The sequence below is a fragment of the Scyliorhinus canicula genome, chromosome 8 (assembly GCF_902713615.1).
Source record: "Scyliorhinus canicula chromosome 8, sScyCan1.1, whole genome shotgun sequence".
In the NCBI taxonomy this organism is placed as follows: Eukaryota; Metazoa; Chordata; class Chondrichthyes; order Carcharhiniformes; family Scyliorhinidae; genus Scyliorhinus; species Scyliorhinus canicula.
In genome coordinates, this window is record NC_052153.1 from 168181884 (window position 1) to 168206349 (window position 24466).

General features: G+C 46.0%; 1 protein-coding gene across 10 annotated transcripts in view; it reads right to left on the reverse strand.

The window, feature by feature from the left end:
• The window catches only part of LOC119970680 (cadherin-related family member 2-like), a 257761-nt gene that overhangs the window by 145239 nt on the left and 88056 nt on the right, over positions 1–24466 (reverse strand). For all 10 annotated transcript variants that reach the window (XM_038805691.1, XM_038805693.1, XM_038805688.1 and 7 more), the window contains 3 exons: positions 12372–12441; positions 9629–10237; positions 7726–7797 (listed from right to left, as the gene is read on the reverse strand). In XM_038805691.1, the coding sequence (XP_038661619.1) occupies positions 7726–7797; positions 9629–10237; positions 12372–12441 (751 nt within the window). The remainder of the gene's footprint in view (positions 1–7725; positions 7798–9628; positions 10238–12371; positions 12442–24466) is intronic.

A 24466-nucleotide genomic window follows, 5' to 3' on the forward strand; every position in this document is an offset into this window, starting at 1 on the left:
CCCTAAAGATTATGGGATGGCCGAAGACCGATCGGTCACCAACACCAACGTGGAGGTCGGCACACGGCGCAGAGGTGAGGCTACACCGGCCCCCACCCAGCTGAATTGTCAAATGTGAGTTGTTAATGCCATACAGACTGACCCGTCCCTCCCACTGCCACTTGTCCACTCTCCTGCAGGGCCGTCACCCAATGGCACCCTCCCCCCGCTTCCAATGAGAATACCTCGGAAGTGAGCTCCGAAGATTCCATTGCTATCACAGCACAGCTGTCACCCCACCCTCCAGAGACACACACCTCGGGCAATGGGAGTGGTCAGGCTTCTCGAGTACATTCTTGTGAGCAACACACAGGTGGTGGCAGGAACACTCAGGTTAGACAGCAGTTGGAGAACCGCTGGATCCCAGGACCCAGCTGAGGCCCAGTCAGATGCTGAGCCTCTGAACCAGGTTTACCCGGAGGTGATGCAGACGACAGGGTGCGCCCGTGATATACAGAGGGGGGTATCAGCGACACTCCAGCAGGTGCACAGCCGTTTGGAGGAGTCCCAGGGGCAACTGGCGCAGGTGATAGCACTGGCAATGCGTGGCACCAAGGCCAACACTGCTAGGGTGGTGACGGCAGTGGAGAGCCTGGAGCATGACATCAGCAGCATGAATGAAGGTGTCCAAGGCGTCGCTCAGTCAGTGACAGCAATGGCTGAGGGCTTTGGTAGAATGTCCGACTTGCTGGGCGATGTGACCCAGTAGCAGGCTGACCTCGATGAGGCACTATGAGACATATTCCAGTCACTAAGGAGCATCGCCGAGGGTGTCGACACCATGCCAGGGCTGGCAGAGCCGGATGACGCAGAGCTGGATCCCAGTCAGATACGAGGTGAACCCCAGGATCCTATGAGCTCTGACCAGGAGAAGAGGGTGCTTGGCGCAATGGCGGCCATCAGCTCCCCTGAGCTCCACCCCTCTGACAACGTGACATTTTGCAGTCAGCACGCGGTACAGTGCAGCACGGTGGGGCATGTGCCACCGGCATATCTGCCGGGGCCCTACGGCCCCAGGACCCCCAGAGGATGCGGTAAGCAGCTGGTTACGTCCACCTCTAATGTGCATCCTGGGGATTCACCTAGACCCAGCGGTAGAGTGTGGAAAGCTAAGCACGTCGTAGATCACAGAGAGGGGACTGGGAGGGTGGGGGGAAAGGGAATAGATAGGGGAAAACGAGGGGAATGTGCAAGTCCACGATGACTTGGCACAGGTGGCGCACCATTCCCTTGTTTGAGGCGCTGTCCATCATCTGTTCGAAGGGCCAGCAACACTGTACACCTTGGACTACCGTGGGCCTTCACTTCTGTGTCCCTCCCTGGCCTGTTGGCTGGCTGGGTCCGCAGGGGCTCAGCACATTGGCTGCTGCCTCGAGTCTCTGTTGACACTGCTCCTGCCGCCTTCTCTGGCGCCTGGCCACCTGGCTTGCCAGTAGCACCACTTGGGCAGGTTGTCCAGGATCCAAAATATCGTCCGTACTATTCAATGCCGGGAAGGAATTGGGAGAGGGCGTGAGAGTGATAATAAGTGATGTCTTCCACCCATTGCTCTCCCCCTTGTCCTCCCGGCATGTCCTGCCCTGCACCCCCGGCCACAGCGGTGGCCCCTGCTCACCAGACCCCACACCCTGTACCCCAGACACCCCGCACGTAATGCTACCTGGACCGGGCGCAGGCTCCCTCCCCAGTACGCTCACCCACCCTCCGGCTGCGGTAATGTCCCTGGTGCAGGGGCCTAGCCCCTGGGTGCTCCGATTTGGACGCTGCGTCCATGGTGTTGCTTCCTGAAGTGTCCAGGCAATGTCCAGGTATAACAGTCTGTTTGGGTTGCCATGTGATGACCCCTGCATGACACATGCATGTCTCGATCATTTGACTATGAGCTGCCAAACTACCCCTTGTATCCAATGTTGCTATGACAACAGAATGGAGAAGACGGGGAATTTGAAGTGACTGCAAATCCCGAGCATTAAATGAAAAAAAAAGGTTAGAAATTTGATGCCATTGTAGCAGCAGTAACTTGGAAGCCGTCAACAACAATATGTAGCAAAAATCCAGAACCTGTATCCAATCCTCCACTGGCAGAGTCCTTGGCAGAGGCCACAGTTCCTCTCAAAAGTATGTAAATGACCTGAGGACATTGAAACCAGAGAATATTCAAGGGCCAAGTCCACATTTGGCCTGCAGGTTTGTCTTGTAACATTGAGCTGAGGGAGCTTCTGAACAACCCTGATAAATCTTCAGCCTGAGGTATAAATACTGATACGGTTGTATTTGTTTCATTGATCTTCAGAGTTTTGAATTTATTGCAGCTTCTCATTTTTCTCTGCCCAGCTTTACAAGAAGAGAAAGAGGCCCTGATATTTACTCAGGGCCACGAAGCAAACAGGAAAAGGGGAGGTTTCCAGACAAGAGTCAGCTTTTCACAGAGCTGTGGAGACCCCATGGGTCTTTAGAAATGGTCAGGGGGGGTGGGAGGGGGGCAACACCTAGATGTGGCAGTCCTGCCCCCATTTCCAACAGAGACTATTTTGGCTGGAAGGGGAAAAGAGTGGGACATAATTCACACATGAGGGAAACCAACTCAGCAGGGCTTTTTTATTAGAACAGTACAGCACAGAACAGGCCCTTCGGCCCTCGATGTTGTGCCGAGCAATGATCACCCTACTTAAACCCACGTAACCCGTATACCCGTAACCCAACAATCCCCCCATTAACCTTACACTACGGACAATTTAGCATGGCCAATCCACCTAACCCGCACATCTTTGGACTGTGGGAGGAAACCGGAGCACCCGGAGGAAACCCACGCACACACGGGGAGGACGTGCAGACTCCACACAGACAGTGACCCAGCCGGGAATCGAACCTGGGACCCTGGAGCTGTGAAGCATTGATGCTAACCACCATGCTACCGTGAGGCCCCTAAGGCTATTTGAACTCATTGCTGAATTTGGAGTTCCCAGTGCTGGAACAAGCGTCTTAGCCCACAGTGTGAGAGTCACATTTCTTTTTAAGAGCAGGCAGAAATGCAATTGAACAGAAGATAGGTCTGTAGAACTGTCTTGATGTGAAGTTATTTAAATTCCCAGCCCTTTAAAAAAAATTAAAAACAGGCTGCCCATGACAGTGTGAATTGAAAACACTGTTGTAACTGTTAAACTAGCTCTTCATTGACATTTTCCCACGGGCTATCTTAATAACATTATGAAGGATTGGTTGATTTCCACAAGTATAATTATCTGAGCAGAGTGGTCCAAAATTTGCAGTTTGATTGACAGCTCAAAGAAATTATTCAAGGATCAGTTGCCATTGTTGTGGGGATATGAATAGAATTTTGTGTTTATAAGTTGCAACACTTGAGGAGGTTTAAACATTTTGAATGGGTTTTATGAATGCAAGTGTTTCTATATATATTGAAGACTGAAATAGATATTTAAATATTTTATTTTATTTCCCCTCAATATGGTGTTTAAACATTTAAGGTGTTTGGCAAAATGAAGAAACAGGAGTGATCGGAAATGTACATGTCCCATCATCTGTTGAACACAGGCTTGTTGGCAGCAGTAAAGGTCGAAAAGTTTTGTAAAAAGACAGTCTTCAGCATGACTAACATCCTTGCTAGTGGGTTTGCTAGTGCTATTGGGATGAGTTTAAACTCCTTTGGCAGGGGGAGGGGTCACAAACTGTGAGCAGAATAGGGGCACAGTGAATCACAGAAAAACAATCAAGTCAAAGGGAATACAGCGGTAGTAAGTTTCAGGAGAGTACGACAAGGCTGAATGGCCTCTACTTTAATGCCCAGAGTATTAACCTATCAGTTCAGGATGAGGGTTGGCACATGGAATTATAATATAGTAGCCATAGAACATAGAACATAGAACAGTACAGCACAGAACAGGCCCTTCGGCCCTCAATGTTGTGCCGAGCCATGATCACCCTACTCAAACCCACATATCCACCCTATACCCATAACCCAACAAGCCCCCCCTTAACCTTACTTTTATTAGGACACTACGGGCAATTTAGCATGGCCAATCCACCTAACCCGCACATCTTTGGACTGTGGGAGGAAACCGGAGCACCCGGAGGAAACCCACGCACACAGGGGGAGGACGTGCAGACTCCACACAGACAGTGACCCAGCCGGGAATCGAACCTGGGACCCTGGAGCTGTGAAGCATTTATGCTAACCACCATGCTACCCTGCTGCCCAAAATGGAAACATGGTTGACGGAGGGGCAGGATTTGCACTTGAACATCCCGGGATACAGAATCTTCAGGAGGGATGGGTAGGGGGCAAAAGAGGGGGAGCATTACACTATTAGTTAAGGAGTCAATTACTGCAGTAAGGAGAGATGATGTCTTGGGGGTGGCATTAAATGAAGCTTTGTGGGTAGAGCTCAGGAATAAAAAAGGGACAGCTACGCTGCTCGGTGTTAATTATAGACCCCCAGATAGTCAGCGGGAAATTCAGGAGCAAATATGTGTGCAATTTGCAGAAGTGTGTAAAAATAATAACAGGATAATTATAGTGGGTGATTTCCACATTCCCAACATTAACTAAGATAGTCATTGTGTTTAGCACTTAGATGGAGCAGAGTTTGTAAAATGGATACAAGAGAACTTTCTGGCTCAACATGTGGAGCGTCCAACAAGGGATGGTGCAGTGCTGGACCTAATTCTGGGGACTGAAGCTGGACAGGTGGTTGATGTGATAAATGGGGGAGCAATTTAGCGATAGCAACCACAACATGGTGCAATTTAAATTTGTTATGGACAAGGAAAAAGACAAATTGCAGAAAAAGGTCTTGGATTGGGGAGAGCAGACTTTAGCAAAATAAGGCAGGATCTGGCCAACGTAGATTGGAACAAGTTACTTAACATAGAACATACAGTGCAGAAGGAGGCCATTCAGTCCATTGAGCTGCACCGACCCACTTAAGCCCCATCCCAATAACCCCTCCTAACCTTTTTTGGCCACTAAGGGCAATTTATCATGGCCAATCCACCTAACCTGCACGTCTTTGGACTGTGGGACGAAACGGAGCACCCGGAGGAAACCCACGCAGACACGGGGAGAACGTGCAGACTCCGCACAGACAGTGACCCAGCAGAGAATCGAACCTGGGACCCTGGCGCTGTGAAGCCACAGTGCTATCCACTTGTGCTACCGTGCTGCCCTTGGGGAGAAGAGCAGCAGGGAGGTGTTCAAAGAGGAAATGGAGAGACTACAGGTCCAACATGTTCCCTCTAGGGTAATAGGAAGGAGTAAAAAGACCAGAAAACCATGGATGATCAGAGATATTCAGGATACAATGAGAAGGAACAGAGAGGCTTTTAATAAGTATAAGGGGAGCAAATCATCAAAGACCTTAGTGGAGTACGGAAAGTGCAGGATGGAATTTAAGAAAGCAAGTAGGAGAGCAAAGAGGGGATATGAGAAATCTCTCGCTGGTAAAAGTAAGGAAAATCCCAAAATATTCTATGTATATCAATGGAAAGTTGATAACTAGGGAAAATTTAGGGCCCATTAGGGACCAAGGGAGGAATCTGTGAGTGGAGCCAGAGGACATTGGTAGGGTGTTAAATGAATAATTCACATCTGTCTTCACCCAAGAGAATGAGGAGGCAGAGAGACGGTGAGGTTATTGAGCAAGTTGATGTAGGGAGGGACAAGGTTCTGAAGGTGTTTTCAGGTTTAAAAGTGGAGAAATCTCAAGGCCCAGGCGAATTGTGTCCCAGTTGCTGTGGGAGGTGGGGGAGGAGATTGCAGGGGACCTGATCCAAATTTTTAATTCTTCTCTGTCCACAGGAGATGGGCCAGAGGACTGGGGAACCACAAATGTGGTCCCACTATTTAAGAAAGACTGTAGAACTACAGGCCAGTGAGTCTCACATCAGTGGTGGGAAAACTAATAGATAAAGTTCTGAAGGAAAGAATGTGTCTCCATTTGGAGAGGCAAGGTTTTATCAGGAATAGTCAGCATGGCTTTGTCAGAGGGACGTCATGCCTAACAAATTTGATTTAATTTTTTCAGCATGTGTCTAAACGTGTAGGTGAGGGTAGTGCAGTTCTTTTAGTTTACGTGGATTTCAGCAAAGCATTTGGACAAGGTGCCATATGAGAGACTTATAAAGAAGGCAAATGTGCATGGGATACAGGGGAACTTGATAAGGTGGATTCATAGCTGGTTGAGCTGTAGGAGACAGAGGGCGAGGACAGACGGCTGCTTTAATGATTGGAAGCCAGTGTCCAATGGCGTAACACAGGGATCTGTGCTAGTTCCCCGACTATTCGTCATCTATATAAATGACTTAGATGACTATATGGAGGGTAGGATCAGTAAGTTTGCGGAGGACACAAAGATAGGCCGGGTGGTTAACAGTGAGGTTGAGAGTCTTGGGTTACAGGAGGATACAGACGGGATGGTCAAATGAGCAGAAAATTGGCAGATGGAATTTAATCCTGAAAAGTGTGAGGTATTACACTTTGGAAGGAGCCATTTGACAAGGACATATACAATGAATAGCACCACATTGGGAAGTCCTGAGGAACAAAGAGACCGTGGTGTGTTTGTAAATAGATCTCTGAAGGCAGAAAGGCAGGTTAATAGGGTGGTGAAAAAGGCCTATGGTATACCTGCCTTCATCAATCTTGGCATAGATTACAAAAGCAAGGAATTCATGTCGGAGTTTTATGGATCATTGGTGAGGCCACAGCTGGAGGACTGTATGTAGTTCTAGTCGCCACATTATAGGAAGGATGTGATTGCACGGGAGGGGGTGCAGAGGCGTTTCACCGGGATGTTACCTGGAATGGAACATTCAAGTTATGGAGAGAAGTTGGACAGGCTTGGGTTGTTTTTGCTGGAGCAGCGAAGACTGAGGGGCGGCCTGATTGAGATGTACAAGATTATGAGGAGCATGGACAACTGTGATAGGCAATATCTGTTCCCCTTAGTTGAAGGGTCGGTTATGAGGGGACACAAGTTCAAGGTGAGGGGCAGGAGGTTCAGGGGGTATTTGAGGATAAACATTTTTACTCGGTGGGTGGTGATGGTCTGGAATGCACTGCCTAGGAGTGTGGTAGAGGCGGGTGCCTCATATCCTTTGAAAAGTACCTGGATGAGCACTTGGTGCGTCTTCACATTCGAGGCTATGCCAAGTGCTGGCAAATGGGATTAGGTTTGGCCGATTAGGTGCCTTTCATATAGCGGTGCAGACTCGATGGGCCAAAGGTATGCACTGTATTTTTCTGTGATTCTGCGATTCTGTGTGATTCTGTGATGAACCAGTCATAATCATCGTCTGGCAATGGGGGCTTGTATCATGACAGGTTAAATGCAAGCCTTTGGCTATGGAAGGTTTTAAATTCCCTGTGGACAATGAATAAACTTTAAAGCCTGATATATTGAAGTAGAGTGAGAGGAGGCTTGTGTGGAGCTGGCAATGTCATTTGGGTCAAATTTCTCGTTTCTATGTTGTAACTTTTATGAAAAGAGGCAGCCGCCAAAACAAAACGGTGAAGTTGAGTCTGTCATTGGAACTGTTAACATTTATCATTCTCAATACACAGAGCCAAATTGGCCAATGCCAGTTGACAAGTCCACGGGAATCATATTATTCCCAACATCAATAGGTGTTACAGTGTTTATTTTTTAACAGCTAATAATCATCACTCACCATATTTATTTTCTGTCCTGGTAAACACTGGTGGATTGTCATTTTCATCAGCAATGATAACTTTGATATGTCCTGAAAAATATGATTAATAATTATTGAGAGATCGTTCCCAGACGGAAAAGAGGAGGACAGGAGAAGGAACGGTAAAACTAGGTATAGCTGGATCACGGACATCACAAAGTGGTTGCAGACGAGCTGCAGCGGATGTGTGAGGGTAGCACAAGACAGACAAATGTGACAATCATGACAGTGGCTCTCCTGGTGGGAGTAGCTACAAGCAGGACAGGCGAGGAATTATTGTCATTCATAATGGGAAATGGTAAGGAAAGCTCTGTGGAGCTTAGTTGGTAGATTTGTGCTACTGGTTTGCTGCGGAACTTGGTCACTGAATTGTGAGGGGTTATAATTGTCTACAATATTGATAATATTAACAAGAAATTGCTGTTTCTTCATAAAATAACCCATAGAAAACAACCACAATTTCTTTATAGTGTCCAGCACAAGACTATGGCTTGTAAATTCCATAGTGTCAGCATGAACTGTCTGCAGAAAATGGCTCCTTCATTGGAACAGGTAGGCCTGAGGCTCAATCGAAATTGGGGCTTGGACTTCATTACAGCTAGGCCCGACATCACCTTTTGACCTCTGCGCTGATGGGAATGGACCTCAAGTAATTCTGTGAAGTGGTCAGCACGGTGGCGCAGTGGGTTAGCACTGAGGCCTCTCGGCGCCGAGGTCCCGTGTTCAATCCAGGCTCTGGGTCACTGTCCGTGCGAAGTTTGCACATTTTCCCCATGTTTGCATGGGTTTCGCCCCCACAACCCAAAAATGTGCATGATAGGTGGATTGGCCACGCTAAACTGCCCCTTAATTGGAAAAAATGAATCAGGTACTCTAAATTTTAAAAAATTTCTAGACTTTGCAAAATGGTGGAGACTTGACAGCAGTTCAGAGAGGCATCCTGACTGTCTGGTGTGAAGTTTCTGAACTTTCCTTTTGTGAAGCAGCCTCCAGCTTTCGACATTCGGGACTGGCAGCCTGAGGAAAAGGTGAGGTCACCGTCCTTACAGCGGGTGCAAGCCTGCATGACCTTCAGCGAGGACCAGGAGGAGGAACTGGCCAACAGCCATTGAGGAGAGCAGTGGGGTGACTCTCGACCTCCAGGCCAGGGCTGAGGTGGGTGAGTAGACAACCAGCCAACCAAAGACAGAGCAGAGGCTGGGCCTGGAGGGTGGGCTGATAATGCCTGAAGCAGCCAGGAGCACACACGGTCGCTGAGACTGGGGCCCAGCCACCCAAGTGAGAGATGAGCGGTTGGGAGGTGTGAGGGCCAAGTAGGCGCTGGCGTTATTTTGGGGGTAGCAGTGGGGTGGCTCGACCAGAAGCTGATGGTGAGAGGGCTGGGTGACAACCAGATCGGCGTGGGCAAGGCTGTCAACTAAGGGTAAAAGCAGAGGCCAGGGCAGACCACGTAAAGCCAGGCAGCCAGCCAGGAGCACACATGGTCATCGAGGCTTGAGGCCCGGCCACTCAAGCGAGAGATGAGCTGTCGGGAGATACAAGGGCTGGGCAGGTGCTGGCGTGGTTTTCAGGGAGCAGCAGAATGACTTGATCAGAAGCCAGAGCTGAGAGTGAGGAGGGCTGGGCAACCGGACCAGTGAGGGTGAGAGCAGAGGCCAGGCCAGATAGCATTGTCTGAGCTGAGGGTGGGCAGGGTCAGGAGGGCATTGATGTCATTGGGAGCGGGGCTTGATGTCATTTGAGGTGGGTCGTCACATCACCAGAGGGTGGGGTGTGACGTGAGGGGCCCTGTAAGGAGAGGGAGCCCCCAAAAGTGTACGTCTGCCTCTATGTGAAGAAAGCACATAAACTGTTTCTAAAGCACAGTGCAAGTGGAGCTGACCTTCCTCACTCATATCCGATGAAAGAACAGTGTTGTAGTCCACAACTTGCACTCTGAGCTGGACAGCCTGAACACTTTCACGGTCAACAGGACCAGCGTAAAACAATGACCCAGATCGCTCCATCACCTGGAACCAGTTTTTACAGAGTGAGGTGCTCAGCCTTTCCCTCTTGTCATCGAGACACTCAGTTCCTCTTATAAAGAAGTGCAATTCTGCATCAGTGTCTGCGTCGAAAGCTTGAATTACAGCGACTGTTGTATTGATTCGCCCATTTTCTCTTGCAAACACGTCGGAGAGTGAACTTCCAATCAGAACAGGAGCTTCATCATTGACATCTAAAATATCCACTTCAATCATTGTGCAACCAGTGTTGGGATCAAAGCCAAAATCGTTGGCAGCTACAGTCAGTTTATACTTGCGTGGCCCGCCATCATAATCAAGCCTTGACTCTGGGTTTACATGGATACATGCGGCAGACTGGTGCAGGTCTCCTTGCTCTGTACTGAGAATAAACTGTCCCCTGGCACCATCTTCAATCCTGTAGCTTATTAGATGGTTTGGGTCAGTTGCATCATTGTCTGTGGCCCATATTGAAACAACGCATTGATCTGCAATCAAATATTCAGTGGACTTATTACAAAATATCAAACATTAATCATCCAATTGGAGAACAAATTGATCTTAATGCCCAATAGGATTAGGTACATAGGAACATAGGACTTAATTCCAGGAGTAAGCCATTTGGCACTTCTACTCCACCATTCAACTCGATCATCTAGTTGTAGTCTGAACTGCCCTTTCCTGTCTATTCCTTAATCGCCCTTGATTCCCTTGTCTATCAAAAATCTACCTAACTCAGCCTTGAATATATTCAGCGACCCAGCCTGCACTGCTCTCTGTGAAAGAGAATTCCACAGACCAAAAACTCTCAGAGAAAATGATTCGCCTCATCTCAGACTTAAAAGGGAGACCTCTTATTCTTAAACTGTGCCCCCTGGTTCTAGACTCCCCCACAAGTGGACAGATCCTCCTGGTGTCCACCTTGTCAAGTCCCCTCAGTTCATTTGTGAAGGGAAAACATGTAGTAGATGGTTCAGCGGCCCCTTCGCGCCCGGCTTGGTGTCAGGATGAGGCCATTGAATCTCATAGGGCTTGGTTTAGCACACAGGGATAAATCGCTAGCTGTGAAAGCAGACCAAGGCGGGCCAGCAGCACGGTCCAATTCCATACCAACCTCCCCGAACAGGCGCCGGAATGTGGCGACTAGGGGCTTTTCACAGTAACATCATTTGAAGCCTACTTGTGACAATAAGCGATTTTCATTTCATTTCATTTTTTCATTTCACCAGAGGCCTGGATCGAGATTCACGACACTCGAAACATCATTCGACGGAATCTCACGGCATGACGCGATCTGGTCAGTGAGGCACCAAAGGAATCTGTGTGGTACTGGTTCACAAAGTCATGAATGAGTTGTCATGGCACCTTGGTGGGGGAGGGGGGGGGGCGCGGGGAGGTCTTGCTGAGGTGTTGGGCCCCTGGGTGGTTGCAGATAGGGCAGGGTGGCACCCTGGCACTCCCCCTGGCATCTTGGCATTGTCACCCAGACACCCTTGCCAGGGTGGCACTACCAGACTGTTAGGGGCCTGTCAGGGTGCAATGCTGGCACTGCCAAGGGGTCCAGGTGCAAGGTTACCTGTGCCAGATGTCCGGCCCACATGGGGGGGGGGCTTGTCTATAAGATGAGGCGGGAGGGCTCGAGGACCCTGGAAGAGGTACATTGGGTGAAGTGGGGGGGGGGGGGGGGGGGGGGGGGGGGGGGTGTCCTGAAGCCGCGATGGGGCTCATCAGTGCCGGAAATTACTGGAAGAGTGGCCTCAATGAAGAGCACAGAAACACCCCGCTAAACGCACCATTCAGCTTACTTGAACTCGAGTCCACTGAATCGCGCCCGTAAATTCTGTCTCATTTTAATTGCACTCGCTTTAGGTACAGCATTTGTCGAATCCATATAGAATTTAAAATGTTGTAAAATGTTGGAATAGAATTACCCTAAATCAAAGCAAGCAACGGAACTGGTCCCATATTTAATAATCTGTTCCACAATGTAAACCAGGCTTTTTAAAGTTAATTGTCAGGATGTGGATTTATCAGGTAAGATCGCTTATTGCCCATTGCTAGTTGTCCTGAGAAGGTGATAGTGAGTTTACTTCTTGAACCCCTGCAGTCCGCATGGTGCTTCCTGTCGCAGTTTGATCTGACAGTGTGGCTTTCTGGGCCTCTTCAGCTGAGGCACAACCATATCGGCCAGGCGCAATAACAAAGGCTGATTTTCTTTCCGAAAGGGCTGCTTTCCCTTTATTACTTTCACATACGCACACAAATTCTGCCCTGAAACTCTGGGATGGATCTGGATTAGAATTCAATATCCACCCACCAGCAAAGATCCTGGCTTGGATTTCCGCCTCGAGGTGTGAACCTAGCCTAGGGGGAGGTCTGTTTTGAAGCCAGGAAACCCAGAAGAACCTCATTGTAGCAATCTGGCGACGATTGACACTCCTCGGAAGATCTGGGGCCTTAATTTTACAGCATTGTAGATAAATTAATAGGATTTTATCCTGCTCAGAAGGTGTTTAGTTGAATGTTAGCATAAATTTCTACCATGTGTTGTACTATTTGCCAACATTTGCATCAGAAAATCAGAATTTAATTTCTCATCCATCTCATAAACTTAGCTCTTACCCAGCCAGTCTTCAGGCACAGCAACGAAAAAGGTGCTTTGGTTAAAAACTGGTTCATTGTCATTCACGTCCTTAAATAGAAGAGATTAATACTGGTTTATTTATTTGAACAAAATATACTGACTAGGTACTAATTTTTAATCTACAGCAGTATTCCATTTTATTGCACATCCTCCATTGCCTTTTGATTGAGAGTAAACAGTAAGTTGTATATAACTTTTTAATATGTTTCTTAAACATGGGAACAGAAGTAGGCCATCCAGCCCCTCAAGCCTATTCTGCCATTCTGTTAGATCATGGCTGATTTATATCTTCATTCCATTTTCCCACCTTTGCTCCAAATCCCTTGATTCCCTTAGCCAACAAAACATTACGGGTCTCATGCTTGATCATTTCCACTTTTTAAAAGTTCATTCAAAGGTAGTGCAGTCTTCACTGGCTAGACCATCATTTATTGCCCACCCTAATTGTCCTTGAGAAGGTGGTGGTGAGCTGCCTTCTTGAATCGCTGCAGTCCATGTATCCATGGTATCCACAGTCTTTCGGTGAATCAGTGCCCCCTCCGAGGTCAATAAATGATTCAGAGGCTAGCTGCTCAAAGTTGAACTCAATACTCTGGATGCAGTCATGACTAAGGCTCTACAACTGGCATCACTTCCATCCTTACTGTTGATGCCCCCATCCTTGCAGACAATATAGTGTCAACCAGCTATTTTAGATTCCCTATTCAACAGTGGTGATTCAGAGCATTGATAAGATTGTAACAAAGGGCAAGTTTACCAACACTTTTCCAAAGTTAAAGTAAAATGAACTAAGGATTATGTAAAACAATCTGGAAAGGCTGAGCTTCCTTACAAAACTTGCCACTAGCAATGCTACTGTACTATGTCAAGAAAACTCAATAGGCAGAACCAATCAGACAGCTTCGATAAAACAGTCTATGAATAATTGATCAACGTTATACTTTTTACAGAGCTTCATTCTTATTGCTTGATCAACTATTAAAAATAGATAAAAGGAAATATAGATCCACTTTGTTCCAGTGTTTTTTTGAATTAATATTAATAATAATAATAATCACTTATTGTCACAAGTAGGCTTCAATGAATTTTTCAGTGAAAAGCCCCTAGTCGCCACATTCCGGCGCCTGTTCGGGGAGGCTGGTATGGGAATTGAACCCGCGCTGCTGGCCTTGTTCTGCATTACAAGCCAGCTGTTAAGCCCACTGTGCTAAACCAGCCCCAATTATTAAACTATTCCCCAAAGAACAGGTTGATATTATTGCAGCATAGACTAGGTTTCTAGCGACCATGGTACAAATATTGTACTGCAGGACTAATAGATCTACTAGGAGTGTCATAGTGAAATAGAAACTGCAATCCATTCTGTTTAAGCTCCAGAATAACTTTATGGATGACCTTGTAGGGATACCTTCAACGAGAACAGACTACTGGTTGACCAAGTGGTGGATCTGAGAGTCACTTGAAGGTGTGACTAGAAATGATCTATGAGAATACTGGTCCAGGTTCGAGGGGCTGAATGGTCTTTTCCTATTCCTATATTAGTTCAAAATTTGCTGCCCTTCTTCAAACAATGCTATGTGTCCTTTTTACATCTAAGTAGGCAGCTGGAATTTCAATTAAATCTTTCACCCAACACAGTACCTCTACACTACAGAATTTCTTCAGATTACACTTAAGTGTTAGCCAAAAAATGAAGTCAAATTCTGGAGGTTAAATCCACAGTCTCTGACACAGAAGTGAGATTGGTACTGTAGAATCCAATGGAAGAGACATAGGAACGCACAATAGGATAGAAAGGAACAAAGCTTTATTTAGGTATACACAAAATTACTAAGCAAACCATTCCTCTCCCTGAAGGGCCACCCTCTCCAACCTGCTCCCAGATTGGGGTTTATCTACTGGGAGGTTACCCCCTTATAAGGGCAACCCCTCCCCCAATTCCCTGGGGATTTCATACTCTGAGGTAAATGTGGGGAATCTGATTGAGCATAGTCCGTGTCCCCTGAGAGGGTCGTAACAGGTACCAGGGAACAACAAAAACAGTAACAACATACATATAGGTGGATTGGCTATGCTAAATTGCCCGTAGTGTAAGGTTAATGGGGGGATTGTTGGGTTACGGGTATACGGGTTACGTGGGTTTAAGTAGGGTGATCATTGCTCGGCACAGCATCGAGGGCCGAAGGGCCTGTTCTGTGCTGTACTGTTCTATATATATATATCCCCTTCAGCATAATAAAACATGATATTGCTGAAAAGATAGACTACCTTTCTTTATTCTTTCATTGGGCGTGGACATAGCTGATTGGGCCAGCATTTGTTGCCAATCCCTAATTGCCCTTCAACTGAGTGGCTTGCCATGACATTTCAGGGTAGTTAAGAGTCATCCACATTGCTGTGGGTCTGGAGTCACATCTAGGGCAGACCAGGTAAGGAGAAGTGGTTTCCTTCACTAATGGGTATTAGAAAGGATATGTTGCTGAAGCTTTTCATCTTGGACTCATCAGGACAAACTTAAGAATGCCAAATTTCAAACAATCACAATTTATAACTTCCTGAGAAAAAGATGCCAATTAATCGTAAATTCAACTCTTTGCCATGGAGAAAGCAATAGGGAACAATAGGCTCATTCAAAAAATGTTAAAGGCTGTACATCCCAGCAATTGGCTGATTGAGTCAAACAGCATATTTCTCGGCAGTTCGTAATAGACGGAATACAGACCATACTCCATCAGCCAGCGCTCGCAAAACCCCAAACTAAACAAATATCATTAGATGTGATTCTGCAATTGGGCAAAACTTGTGAATAATCCTGATTGCGCTAACAGCTATACTAACAACCAAGTTAAGTTCATAAGTCAACCTCTTAAGGTTATGCTTAGAAGTGACATACAATCATAGGCAGGGACCTGTTCGCTGCAAACAAAAGGAATATGTTCAAGCCTTGCAAGGACCCATTTATCCCAACTCTCTGCTTTCTGTCAGTCAGCCAATCCTCGATCCAATTTTGTACTTTAACACCAATGCCCTGCGATCTCACCTTCTGGATCAGTCTTTTATGAGGCACCTTGTCAAATGCTGAAAAGGAATTTTAGAGTAGGAATAGGGTAGGAATAAACAGGTCTTTTTCTAAGTGGTAGGCAGAGACTAGTGGGGTACCACAGGGATCAGTGTTAGAACCTTAGCTATTCACTATGTGTATTAATGATGAGGGAACTAAATTTAATATCTCCAAACTGACAGATGACACAAAGCTGGGTGGGAGGGTGAGCTGTGAGGAGGATGCAGAGATGCTTTAGTGTAATTTGGACAAGTTCAGGGAGTGGGTAGATGCATGGCAGATGCAGTATAATGTAGATAAACATGAGGTTATCCACTTTGGTAGCAACAACAAGAAGGCAGATTATTATTTGAATGCCGATGGATTGGGAGAGAGGTATGTACAATGGGACCTTCTACACCCGTTGCTGAAAGTAAGCATGCAGGTGCATCAGACAATGAAGAAGGCAAATGGTATGTTGGTCTTCATAGCGAGAGGATTCAAGTACAGGAGCAGGTATATCTTGCTGAAATTATACAGGGCCTTTGTGAGATCACACATGGAATATTGTGTGCAGTTTTGGTCTCCTGCCATAGAATCCATAGAATCCCTACAGTGCAGAAAGAGGCAATTCGGCCCATCGGATCTACACTGACCCTCTGAAAGAGCACCCTACCTAGGCCCATTCCTCCACCCTATCCCCGTAACCCCACACATCGATCATGGCCAATCCACCAAACCTGCCCATCTTTGGACTGTGGGAGGAAACCGGAGCACCCGGAGGAAACCCATAGAGACACGGGGAGAACCTGCTAACGCCACACAGACAGAAACCCAAGGCCAAAATTGAACCCGGGACCCTGGTGCTGTGAAGCAGCAGTGCTAACCACTGTGCCGCCATGCCATCATTCCTTATCTGAGGAAGGATGTCTTTGCTATAGAGGGAGTGCAGTGAAGGTTCCTGAGATGGTAGGATTTATAAATGAGGAGAGACTGAATCAATTAGGATTATATTTGTTGAGGTTTAGACGAATTAGGAGGATCTCAGAGAAACCGATAAAATTCTAACAGGACAAGACAGGGTTGATGCAGGAAGTATGTTCCCGAATTTTAAAATCATGACTTTGTTTGACTGGGAGCCAAAAGCCATGTGCGAGCACCAAAGGAGAATGGAGCTTTGTGGGAAATAAAACATAGGCCGCAGTGCTTTGAATGACCTCAGTTTTATGGAGGACAGAACATTGGAGACCGGTCAGGACTGCATTGCAATATTCAGGTCTACAGGCAACAAACACATGAAAGAAGGTTTCAGTCAGCGATGCTACAGAGGTGGGAATGGCCTTAGTGATAGCGTGAGTATGTGGTTGGAAGTTAATCTGGTCTCATCAACTGAAGCCTGAAAGACACTCTGTGTGCGTGCTCTTCAGATTCTATAGGGATCAGAATGGGTGTGATTGGCACTGTCAGCAAACATACGCTAGTAGCCAACTCAATCTGCCATTCAGCTCCCTTTTCTAAGAGGCTTTTGCAAAAAAAATATCTCCAGCTGCATTGGTGAGCACAGCACACAATGCAAGCCTTTATTTCCTTCCTGCACCTGTCAGGGTGACAAGTCATTAACACCCTTTAATTGGCTTTAATAGGCAGCGAATGTTGATTCATTGCCAGACATTGCTGCAAACAAATACTATTATGATTGGGTGGAAACAGGAGCTAGCAGTAATTCTGGCAACAGGAAAGAGGAATCTTCTTTTCCAATCCGTCACCATGTGTGCTAGCAGCAGAAAATATACTTCACGACATGTGTCAGATGAGAAAACATGTAAATTGAGTAATGTAATGTAATTGACTGATAATTATTGAGAATAAACTTGTGAAATACCTGCGCAATTTCAGAAGCTACTTGATGTGGTATTGAGGAATTGGCATCCTCAGTGGCGTGTGAAAGCCATGTAATAAACCGTGCCGTTCTAAAGGTGTTTGGCAAACATCTGCATAAACACCTGGAGCTTCAAGTGAGAACCAGCATGAAACCTGGGACCAGATAATGAAGTGGTTGATGAATAGAGTTTTGGAGGATGGTTCCCAAAGAATGATGACCCTTGTTTATGCTTTATGTTATTCACTTGAATGCAGAACCTCAGTGAGAATTGATCACATATACAGATCCCAAACAAGTAGAACAATGGAATCTGAGGGGACAACTTAAGCAGGTAGGTTAGTGGTGGACCACATGTGGCCCATCTGGGTTCAGAGTGCGGCACAGGAGATATTTTGTTGACTTTTGCCCATGTGCAGGGTTGCCACATTCCGATGATTACCATCTATGTACATTTTTCCCTATCAGTATAATTGAACTGGCACGCAAGGGCAAGGAAAGTAAAGTGAGGTGTGTGCAGATTGGACACAACATTGACTGAGAGAGTCGTACACTTCCTCTGCAACAAAGTGTTACTTATTTTGTTTCTAACATTTGAGGTTGATGATAATTCTATCAATTTCTAAATGATTAAGCACTTTCTATAATTCATTATGAAATATTTGGCATGTATTAAAATATATTTAATCTTATTTATGGGGTCATGGCTAGCAAACATGCCCAATTTCAATCTTGCGGCCCACTAGGATGAAGGAAGACCACTCATGTGGCCCCCTCACCAGCCTAGGTTTCCCATCACTGACATAGATAGGCACCTCCTCCATGAAACCCCTCAAAACTGGGGCCCCGCAAGGCTGTGAACTTAACCCCCCACTATACTCCTTATACACACACGACTGTGTGGCAAAATTCAGCTCCATCTCCATCTACAAGTTTGCTGATATCGCGACCGTAGTGGGTCGGATCTCAAGCAACGAGTCAGAATACAGGTGGGAGATGGAGAACTTAGTGGCATGGTGGAATGACAACAATCTCTCCCTCAATGTCAGCAAAATTAAGAAGTTTGTCATTGATTTCACAAAGCGTTGCACGCGCCCCTGTCTGTATCAATGATGCCGAGGTGGAGATAACAAAGAACGAAGAACAAAGAAACATACAGCACAGAAACAGGCCCTTCGGCCTTCCAAGCCCATGCCAACCATGCTGCCTGACTAAACTACAATCTTCTACACTTCCTGGGTCCGTATCCCTCTATTCCCATCCTATTCATGTATTTGTCAAGGTGTCACGATGTCACGATCGTCCCTGCTTCCACCACCACCTCTGGCAGCGAGTTCCAAGTACCCACTACCCTCTGTTTAAAAACCTTGCCTCACACCTTTAACCTATGCCCCCTAGTAATTGACCCCTCTACCCTGGGGAAAAGCCTCTGACTATCCACTCTGTCTATGCCCCTCATAATTTTGTAGACCTCTATCAGGTCGCCCCTCAACCTCCGTCATTCCAGTGAGAACAAACCAAGTTTATTCAATCGCTCCTTATAGCTAATGCCCTCCATACCAGGCAACATCCTGGTAAATCTCTTCTGCACCCTCTCTAAAGCCTCCACATCCTTCTGGTAGTGTGGCGACCAGAATTGAACACTATACTCCAAGTGTGGCCTAACTAAGGTTCTATACAGCTGCAACATGACTTGCCAATTCTTATACTCAATGCCCTGGCCAATGAAGGCAAGCATGCCGTATTCCTTCTTGACTACCTTCTCCCCCTGTGTTGCCCCTTTCAGTGACCTGTGGACCTGTACACCTAGATCTCTCTGACTGTCAATGCTCTTTAGGGTTCTACCATTCACTGTATATTCCCTACCTGCATTAGACCTCCCAAAATGCATTACCTCACATTTGTCCGGATTAAACTCCATCTGCCATCTCTCCGCCCAAGTCTCCAAATGATCTAAATCCTGCTGTATCCTCTGACAGTCCTCATCGCTATCCGCAATTCCACCAATCTTTGTGTCATCTGCAAACTTACTAATCAGACCAGTTACATTTTCCTCCAAATCATTTATATATACTACAAACAGCAAAGGTTCCAGCACTGATCCCTGTGGAACACCACTAGTCACAGCCCGCCAATTAGAAAAACACCCTTCCATTGCTACTCTCTGCCTTCTATGACCTAGCCAGTTCTGTATCCACCTTGCCAGCTCACCCCTGATCCCGTGTGACTTCACCTTTTGTGAAGTCCTTACTGAAGTCCATATAGACAACATCCACCACCCTACCTGCATCAATCATCTTTGTGACCTCTTCGAAAAACTCTATCAATGTTAGTGAGTCACGACCTCCCTTTCACAAAACCATGCTGCCTCTCACTAATATGTCCATGTGCTTCCAAATGGGAGTACATAGAATATAGAACATAGAACAGTACAGCACAGAACAGGCCCTTCGGCCCTCGATGCTGTGCCGAGCAATGATCACCCCACTCAAACCCACGTATCCACCCTATACCCGTAACCCAACCCCCCTTAACCTTACTTTTTAGGACACTACTGGCAGTTTAGCATGGCCAATCTACCTAACCCACACATCTTTGGACTCTAGATCCTGTCTTGAAGAATTCTCTCCAGTAATTTCCCTACCACTGACGTAAGGCTCACCGGCCTGTAGTTTCCTGGATTATCCTTGCTACCCTTCTTAAACAAAGGAACAACGTTGGCTATTCTCCAGTCCTCCAGGACATCACCTGAAGACAGTGAGGATCCAAAGATTTTTGTAATGGCCTCAGCAATTTCCTCTCTAGCCTCCTTCAGTATTCTGGGGTAGATCCCATCAGGCCCTGGGGACTTATCTACCTTAATATTTTTCAAGACGCCCAACACGTTGTCTTTTTGGATCTCAATGTGACCCAGGCTATCTACACACCTTTCTCCAGACTCAACATCCACCAATTCCTTCTCTTTGGTGAATACTGATGCAAAGTATTCATTTAGTACCTCACCCATTTCCTCTGGCTCCACACATAGATTCCTTCATGATGGTTGACAGCTTCAAATTCCTAGGGGTAATCATCACCAACAACCTGTCCTGGTCTACCCACGTCAATGCTATGACCAAGAAAGCACAACATCACCTTTATTTCCTCAGGAAAATTAAGGAAATTCAGCATGTCCAAAATTACTCTTACAACCTTTCTTAAATAGTAGGACCACATTAGCTGTTCTCTATACCTCCGGCACCTCCCCCATGGCCAGAGAGGGATTAAAACTTTGAGTCAGAGCCCCTGCAATCTCCTCCCTCGCCTCCCACAGCATCCTGGGACCTAAGTCATCCGGATGTGGAGATTTGTCCACATTTAAGCCTGCCACTACCTCCAATACCTTGTCCCTCCCTATGGCAACTTGATCAATAGCCTCACAGTCTCTCTCCCTGTGTTCCATAACGGCCTCCTCATTCTTTTGGGTGAAGACAGATATGAAATATTCATTTAACGCTTGTTATTCCTTCCTATTACCCTAGAGGCCTGTAGCCTCCCCATTTCCTCCCCGCTGCTCTTCTCCCCACAAGTTCCAATCTACCTTGGCCAGGTTCTGCTTTATTTTACTAAAGTCTTCTCTCCCGCAGTCCAAGACCTTTTTCTGCAATTTGTCTATTTCCTTGTCCATAACAAACTTAAATTGCACCATGTTGTGGTTGTTATCACTGAAATGCTTCCCCATTTATCACATCAGCCACCTGTCGGCTTCATTCCCCAAAATTAGGTCCAGCACTGCACCATCCTTTGTTGGACCCTCCACATGTTGAGCTAAAAAGTTCTCTTGTATACATTTTACGAACTCTGCTCCATCTAAGTGCTAAACACAATGACTATCCCAGTTAATGTTAGGAAAGGTGAAATCACCCACTATAATTACCCTGTTATTATTTTTAACACTTTTGCAAATTGTGCACATATTTGTTCCTGAATTTCCCGCTTACTATCTGGGGGTCTATAATAAACACCGAGCAATATGGCTGTATTTTTTTTCCTAAACTCTACCCAGAAAGCTTCATTTAATGCCACCCCCAAGATATCATCTCACCTTACTGCTGTAATTGACTCCTTAACTAATAGTGTAATGCCTCCCCCTCTTTTCCCTCTCCTCTGTCTCTCCTGAAGATTCTGTATCCCGGGATGTTCATCTGCCAATCCTGCCCCTCACTCAACCATGTTTCTGTGATGACTACTATATCATACTTCCATGTGTCAACCCTCGCCGTTAACTCATCCATCTTACTTCTAATAGGCTGGGCATTAAAGTAGAGGCCATTCAGCCTTGTCTTACTCTCCTGAAACTTACTATATTCCCTCTGACTTGATTGTTTTTCTGTGATACACTATGTCCCTGTTCTGCTAACAGTCTGCGTCCCCTCCCCCTGCCAAATTAGTTTAAACTCTTACCAACAGCACTAGCAAACCCGCCAGCAAGGATGTTAGTGCCGCTCTGGTTCAGATGTAGACTGTCCCGCTTGTACAGGTCCCATCTTCCCCTGAAACTGTCCCAATGGTCCAGGAATCTAAAACACTCCCTCTTCCACCCACTCTTATGTCACGCATTCATCTGTGCTAGTCTCCCATTTCTATACTCGCTAGCGCGTGGCACTGGGAGTAATCCAGAGATCACAACCCACGAGGTCTTGCTCTTTAGTCTACAGCCTAACTCTCTGAATGCCTGATGCAAGACCTCATCACTCTTTCTATCAATGTCATTGGTACCAACATGTACCATGGCCTCTGCCTTATCACCCTCTCCCCTCTGGATGCCCTGCAGCCTTTCAGTAACATCCTGGACCCTGGCACCAGGGAGGCAACACACCATCCTGAAGTCTTTTTCATGACCACAGAAGTGCCTATCTGTGCCCCTGACTATGGAGCCCCATATGACTAATGCTCTTCTGAACTTTAACCCTCCCTGCTGAACAACAGAGCCAGCCAATGTGCCATAGCTCTGGCCACTGCTGTTGATTTCCCCCAATAGGCCACCCCCCCAACACTATCTAAAATGGTACACCTGTTAGAGAGAGGACAGCCACGGGGATTTCTGCACTGACTGCCTGCTCTTTTTAACAGTCACCCATCTGTCTGCCTGCACCTTGGGTGTGACCACGTCTTTATAACTCCTTTCTATGACCTTTTCTGCCATCTGCATGCTCTTAAATGCATCCAACTGCTGCTCCAACCATACCACATGGTCTGTGAGGAGCTGACATTGGATACACTCACTGCGGACGTAGTCATCCGGAACGCTGGATCCCCCACATCTCACAGTTAGAGCACTGCACCCTGCTGACTGACATACCTAGTACTAATTAATTAAGTCAAAATAAATAGTTATCAAATGTAGTACAAATAAATAAATTATGTTAAAATAAATATGTATTAAGTTTAATTTAAAATTAACTATATGGTCCCTTGGTCACTGTCCGTATGGAGTTTGCACATTCTCCCCATGTCTGCGTGGGTCTCACCCTCACAACCTTAAGATGTGCAGGGTAGGTCATGCTAAATTGGAAAAAAAATAATTGGATGCTCTAAATTTACTTTTAAAAAACAAATAGGTTCCTTGTGCTGGATTTCTCCGATAAATATTAAATGCTAAATGCACTAATCTCCAAGTTACTCCTCTACGTACTTACTGACTCTCATTTTTCAAATTTAGAACAGATTCCCAACCAGTCAATCAGGTCACAGCTTTACTCTGACATCACTTTCCCGTTTTTTCCCCCCCAGTCCCCGATACCCCACAGGTGAGTTATTTATATTTATATATTTATGTTTACTGTTCCGAAACTCCTCCTCCCCGAGTTTACGCCAACTCCGTTCCCTGCCGAATAGTTAGATTAGCTCCAATTTTCTGTGGCCCTTCTTTGCTTGCCCTTGTTACTACCAAATAGAGCCCTTACAGATTATAAACCACAACACTTTATTTTCAAACAATAATTGATGACTTTTCCTTCGTACTTTCAGCTTCTGGCTTTGTAAACGCTTTCCAAATTCTCCAAGTGTTCCTGTTCACTTGAATCGGTAATGAGTATATCTTCTAAATAACATTGCACTCCATTCAACCCACTGAGAATTTTATCCATGGATCTTTGAAAAAGAGCAGGCACTGATGTTATTCCAAAAGAAAGTCATCTGCAAGAAAACAGATCTTTGTGGTGGCTGTGAATCTGCTACCACATTCTTCTGTAGATATGCCTGTGAAAGGTCAATTTTACTGAATGTCTGTCCTCCAGAAAGTCCAACAAAAAGTCTTCAATTAGCGGCTGTGGATCTGTGCACAAAACATGGTTAATAGTAGTTTTAGAATCTCCACAAATTCTCACTGAGCCGTCACATTGTAATCCAGGAATGATTGCTGTTGCCCAATCACTTGTAGCAAAAGGTTTAATGGCTCCTGTTCAAACTGATCTTGAACTTTAAGCCTGATGACATGATTCTAACTTTGAAACATTTGGGTGTGCTGTCTGGTTTGATTTTTAGGTTTACCTCATCTCCAGTTATAGAGCCTGGTGAAGCTTCAAACACCTTCTCGTGCTTCTTCAGAAGTTGTTGCAAATTGCTCTTTGAATCCACTAATTGATTGATTGTTTCCCAGTTAAGGAAACCATGCGCAGCCAAATAGAGCAGGAAAGTTCCCACGGTCAATGTGAAAAGGCAACTTGGCCATCTGTCCATTTGCTTCTCCTTTCACCATAATGCATCACTCTAATGGTACAACCTCTTCACTGTACGTCCTTAGGATTGAATGTGACAGTTTTAATGGCAGATCTCTCAGTTTTAGATGGTAAATTGTCTCAGGTATTAGTGATACTGCTGCTTCCGTGTCCACTTCCATTTTAATCTCATGACTTCTAAGTTTTGGATATGCCCAAAAATGTCGTTGATTGCCCTGCATTGACCAGACACCTAGCTTTAGCTCTTGCGGAGCCCAGTTTTGCTGTCCTTGGTATGATCTTGAGCTTCACCTACTACTTGATAGACACGACTAGATTGTTTAATTGTATTTTTCTTCTTGGCATAGGAGAGGTTTTCTGAGCCCAACCTGCTTTGGCAATGTGGCCCTTCTTGCCACAGTTCTGCATGTATTCAATTTACTCCAGCATTCCCCC